A 6,000-nucleotide genomic window follows, 5' to 3' on the forward strand; every position below is an offset into this window, starting at 1 on the left:
TTTAAGTAATTTTTAAATGGATTTGTTTTCCAGCACAAAAAGATTTTAATATCATAACCTGTCACCACAAATAGCTGTAGCCAGATAAATGACTCTCCCTGTTTACATTCTTTAACTCTTTTATTCTTTCCATTCAATAAATTAAGAGGTAGATTCTGAGCTCAGCAAAGCGAATCAGAAAATATCTTCTCCAATTAACAATGTCATCAGTCAAATGATAAAAATCAATATAAAAATTTAGCCACAAAACAAAAATAAGAAGCTTGGTACTTTTATTTTTTAAGGTACCCTATTCAAGATGTTATAGCATAATACAGGCTATCTGAAGAGTACCTTGCTATTTTAAACTAATTCTTTTCATTTTCCTGATATCCTTTAGAAATATCCAAATCCATACAATCATGGTATTAAGAGAAACTGAGCTACAAAAACAATAAAAAAATTTTGTGAAAAAATGCAGAATTGTATTACTGAAGCTGGACATAGATTCCTGAAGTAACAGCAAGTAGTGCTCTGAATGCTCTACTTAACATTCAAAATTACTCTCAGTTTTAAACTAGTTACCAAAAATTGAATTACTGTAGTCAAATACCTAAACTAGAAAGCAGTTACACTAAGGGGGGTTAGGGGGAAGGGAGGGGATGAGACATAATTACTAGGTCAGAATTAGGTCATGATTAATGGATTAGGTCAAAACAAAAGGTGATTATAAGATATATTAGATATCAGTAGGCCTGGATCTAGTCTATTAGACTCCAATGAGCCTTCAGATTTGAATACATCAGGATATCCTTAAGTTTTCTCTCACATTTCTCCCACTTCTGAAATTCAAGAGCCATCAAAAATAAAATTCAAATGACCTGTGACATGTAAAACTTCAGGATACACTTCATCAAGTATACTGCCCTTATTTTACAAAACAAATGTGTATGCTAAAAAACAAACAAACCAACCAGATAAAACATCTGGCATGAATCAGTTGGTATAAACTGTTTAAAATATGAATACCAGTTATAATCCAGATTCTTTATCTGGAGAGGTCTATGTCCTACTCTTTAATAAATGGATTTTCAACTCACAGCCACAAATTACAGTGTAGTTAAAACATGTTTCCCAAAATGTCATATTAACTTGACTCACTGTGATGGAATCAAATGGCATGTGCTGAATGTAACTAGGGGATTACTGAAGTAAATTGGAAGAAAATCAGTAAGTAAACATGAATCACTTGGGAAAGGTGCCTCAAAGAAAAGGTCAATGAAAGGGCAAACAAATATGGTATTTGTTCTCAAAAATACTTGCTGAAAAAAGAAGGCCATGAAAGGCAAATCATACATAAATTAGACATAACACTCCAATAGCATTCTTATAGATAAAAATAATGAGTTACCTAAATAAATACATGAACTGTGCTGTAAGAGAAAGAGACAAAGTCAAAACGATGCTATACAACCTCTTCAAAAAGACTTTAAAGCTTTATCTCTATGACTTTATCTTTCATACATATCATTATTTAGAGCCACTGCAAACAATAAAAATATCTCTAACTCCATTTTGTATAGAAGTGCATGAAACAAAACTCTATACATATTTCTCAACCATCCATTCTTAAGTCAATCTTTTAGACCTCATCAGTCAAGGTTTATTTTCAGGCAGATATTTTGATTCTCATCTTCACCTGAAGAGGGGTTCATAGGCTAAAACAGCAAATCCAACACTACTTTTTGTCTGAAATTTTTTTTTTTTAAACAGTGAAAAGGAGAAGAGAAGATAGTAGATGTATTCTAATCTTAGAGCAGTTGTATAAATCAACTGGTAGCAGAAAAAAAAATGGTTAGCTGGAATCTCAGGATATGTTTCAGATTTTGGTATACAACTGGACTAAAATATTAGTTCCATGTAATCCAGTAGACAAACTCACTGATTTCAAAAATTCAAAGTTTCATGGTTTCCCTACGCAAAAAGCCAAAAGACAACAGATTCTAGAAAGTGACTGCACTGTGGTGAATAAGACACATGTGTGGCATGTCTTTTGGGGGGGATGTTCCTTATTAACAAGCAGTCCCTTATAAGCACTTGTAAAGAGAAATTCTTCAGGAAAAACAAAACCGAACTCAGTATCAAAGCCGTGAAAAGAAGAAACTTAAAGCACAATGACTGAACTAGTACTCACTCCTATGAATCTCCTGAGCACAAAATAGATTAAATTCTACAAGCAAAACGTTTTCTACTGCAACTTAAATTTGCTAACCTAAAGAAATGTGTATTATGCAGAGTGGTAAAAGAAATAGGATTTTGCAATCTGGGAAGATGTCCATTTCATCCACTTTAAGTTGGTGTCCCACACACTGGTAAAAACCAATGAAGCCTTCTCTTCTGAGCATTGTATTACTACCCATGTTAAAAGGCAGATTTACAGAGTGGAATAGGCTATTTTGTCGGTTCGGGGTGTGGAGGGTCTGTGTGTGAGTTTTGTTTCATTTTTTATTAAAGCAAAGCTAAGTAAATTTGAGCCTTTCACTCTGGATGAATTGTCTGGACAGCTTTGAAAGGTTAAGAAACCTTTTGTTTTAGCCTAATAACATTGCCAGTTAAAATCCTCCCTTGTGATGAAATTAGGAGAGGGAATATTTGGCCCTGGTAGATAATTATGACATTCATAAGCTCTTAATTTAAGGGGCTGGGGGAGGGGGTTTCTGTCTGCTACTTGTTTTCAAACAGCTCTGATCTTCTGAAATGGAACAAATATTTCACATTTTCCTCTCCCCAGTCTTAAACACCAACACTTCAGAAAGAAAAAACTTCAGTCATTCTTCATAAAATCTACTGCAGCTATATTCTTAGAAATAAAAATCCTTAACCTAAGACTTTCAATATTTCCAAAGCGAATGATACAAATCTAGTTACTGGGTTTTTTCTTAACCACCCACACTCTATCTCTAATTCAACATCAAAAAATTAATAATCATAATTTATTACTCAGATAACACCAGTTTTCTTAAAAACAAACAAACAAAAAAAGCCGCCTCACAAACACCACAGACTTCAGTTCATGATCTAAGTGTTCCCTGCCCCTGCATTCCCAAAATAAGATGAATCCCAAGATTTTTTGGAATAGCCTCTCAAATTATTTGAACCACTTCAAGAAGTTCTCAAGTTTACTTCAAGGAGGCATCAAAAAAATGCATAATAAATCCTTCACCACAATGATGTTTATTAAAATAAAATTAAAAAAATCACTGTAGAGTTTTCCTCTTCCCTAGCAACCTAAATGGTAATATGTTCTATATGCAGGTGTTTTCCCATTCCCATTTACTATCCCCTGCTATGGATTGAGGCTGCATGTTTCTGCTATTTCTACAGCCAGTTCAAAAATCTTACTCTTCCCCCCCACCAATACAATTCACTCCCTTTATTAAAAAAACCCAAACAGCTGTGTGGTTTTTTTTTTAAATTGAGACTAAACAACTTACTATAAATATTAGATTTAGTCTGCTTTCCTCCTCTTTTTTCCATCTCCCCCTCACGTGTATCCCGTATAATTTTTAAAACTCAGTTTAATAGCATCTAGAATTTCATTCCATTATTTATCTCCTGACATTCGTAAGATATCAAAACTATGTAATCCTCCTACGCTGCAGTAGTCACACTTCACAAACTAGCTTTCTACCTTTCCTCCGTTAGGAAGCACAGACCACATCTCTGTACGCACTACACCTAGGTAGATCAACGCGAATCCCGAAGCAAGCTTTCCCCTTCTCCTCCTCTTTTGCCATCCCAGTGCTGGCTATGCCGAAAAGCCTCCGAAGTGTTTCTGAATCGCTGCTAATCGGGAGACCTCCAGAGCTCATCCCGACGTGCCAAAAGCACAGAAGGATTTCCATATAAATTGAGCGCATCTAGTGGCTCTTTGCCTATCACGGAGACAAAAAGTCTGTATGGTATGACGTTTAGCGATAAATGCATTGAAGGAGACCTTCAGAGCTGCAGTCTTAATACCTCAAGCCATAATCCTCCCACCCCGACTCAAGCGCAACAGATCTCACTACCACCTGACAAGACACCGTGTAGCGTCTGGGTGAGACGTTCAGCCCCGGCGCTCCAGACCTCGGGTGCCTGCACCCACCCGCCCCCCGGCGCGCCCCCTCGGTGCCCGCATTCGTGGCGGACGGGGGGCGAAGTCGCCCCCGTCCCGGCGCGGGGCAGTGCCCGTGCACCGGCGGCCGCCGTGGAGCTCTGCCGCCCCCTGCTGCAAGGCGGCGGCACCAGGGGCCGAGGACCGATCCCTGCCGCTCCCACGCCTCCGCGGGCCCAGGTGGGGTTTTATTCCCCATCACCACCCCAACCTCCTTAAAAAGGCCCCGAGCGTGGGCCCCCGCCCACCCTCTCAGGTGCAGGCAATGGAGCGGTTTCAGGTGTCTCGCAGGGGGCATCCCACAGGAGGCACCGGCAACCCGGTTCGGGCCCCAAGGAACGCTAGAAACTTGCCCGAACAGTTTCGAAACACAGCGATTATCCCTCACCGAGGGGCACCCTCCCCGTGCCACGCCACGCACGAACGCGCTCCCGGGGGCCCTTCCCCTCCCTGTCTCCTAAAGTAGCACAAATCCTCAAGTAATCACACCGCTGACATCCGAAATAAATAAGTAAATAAAATTTCAATCAAAAAAATAAAAACAAAGTCCAAGAACCCAGCCACACCGCAGCCCCCAAGTCCGTGTTTTACGAAGCGCTAAATGTATAGATGCGCATACATACGCAAAAGGCGAACAGTGCCCAGAGGCGCAACCCGAGCACGCCCTGTCTCCGCACACACCTGCCTCCGTGGCGTTATTTCATTGCAAAAAGTCTCTGCATCCGCACACAAGCCCGCGGCCGTACACAAACACACACACACACACCCCGCCGCCACGAGCCGCGGGGCTCGGTGTCTCCGCAGAGCGAGAGGAACGGTGTTGGGAAGAGGAGAAACCCCGACAGGCAGATTTCAGGTCAGATTTCTCACTGGCTCTACCGACAGCACTCCTCTCCGGTCCAAAAAATGAAGCTCACGTTGCCTTCCCCTCAAACGGACGCTTATTTAAAAGCGCGATCCCCGACAGATATATCTTTTTAATTGTTTGATCTCCTTCCCACATTTATCACCCAAAAAAAGGCGAAACCCCATGCAAAGCAGCCAAGTGCACTTAGCACCTTCCAGCTTTTTTTTTTTCTTTTCCCTCATAAATGATACCCCTTGAAGACTTAAAAAAAAACGGGGGGGGGGACACGATGAAGCAAGTTTTAGGTCCTTTTTAATTTGGTTCCAGGGCGATGCATTGCTTTATTTTTTTATTCCATTTCTTTTCCGGTTATACGTTAATCTGAGCGAGCAGACAGCATAGGTAAGAATAAGAATAATAATTTGGAGGGGGGGGGAAGGTAGTCCCGCTCCTACCTTGCCCGCTACTGAGGAGCAATCCGAACAGGTAGAGAGACAGGAGGCTCATGTTCAGGAGCTCGCCCCGGTGGACAGTTCCACGTTGGAGGTGCTCGACCAGCCCAGGCAAACCCCGCTGCCGTCCGCGCCCGTCCGCACAGCCCCGCACCCGTGGAGCGCCGCTCGCCAAGTGACTGCCAGCGCCTTCCTCTGCCGCACTATATCAAGGAGGCAGCGGCCGCCGCGCAGGAGGCGGGCACACGGCGGGACGCGCGAATCCCTCCGCGCCACACGCAGAGCCGCGCCACTGAAGAACGGCTGCGCCGGCAGGTTCTTCCGCCGCTCTGAGAGGCGGCCGCAGGCTCGAAGCGTCTCCCCCCTCCTCGCCCGCCGGCAGCCCCTCCCAGGGCGGGGGGTTGTGCGTGAGGCAACTCCCCCGCCACGGCACCGCGGGCCCTCGGAGCCTGCTCCCCCCGCCGTCGCCTGAGGGGAGACAGCCTAAAGGGAGAGGCGGCGGCTTGACGACGGAGAATCCTAGCAGGAAGCCCCAGCCTCCTTGGCAGGGAGAGCCGAGAGCGGCG

At 43.5% G+C, this 6,000-nt stretch overlaps 1 protein-coding gene across 1 annotated transcript in view; it reads right to left on the minus strand.

Annotated features, from left to right (window-relative positions):
• NCAM2 (neural cell adhesion molecule 2) overlaps positions 1-5,695 on the minus strand; it is a 332,637-nt gene extending 326,942 nt beyond the window's left edge. The window contains exon 1 of the mRNA XM_069785318.1: positions 5,438-5,695. Coding sequence (XP_069641419.1) covers positions 5,438-5,489 — 52 coding nt within the window. The 5' untranslated portion in view covers positions 5,490-5,695. The remainder of the gene's footprint in view (positions 1-5,437) is intronic.
• Between the last annotated feature and the right edge of the window lie 305 nt (positions 5,696-6,000).

This window comes from Haliaeetus albicilla, chromosome 6 (genome assembly GCF_947461875.1).
Source record: "Haliaeetus albicilla chromosome 6, bHalAlb1.1, whole genome shotgun sequence".
NCBI lineage: Eukaryota > Metazoa > Chordata > Aves > Accipitriformes > Accipitridae > Haliaeetus > Haliaeetus albicilla.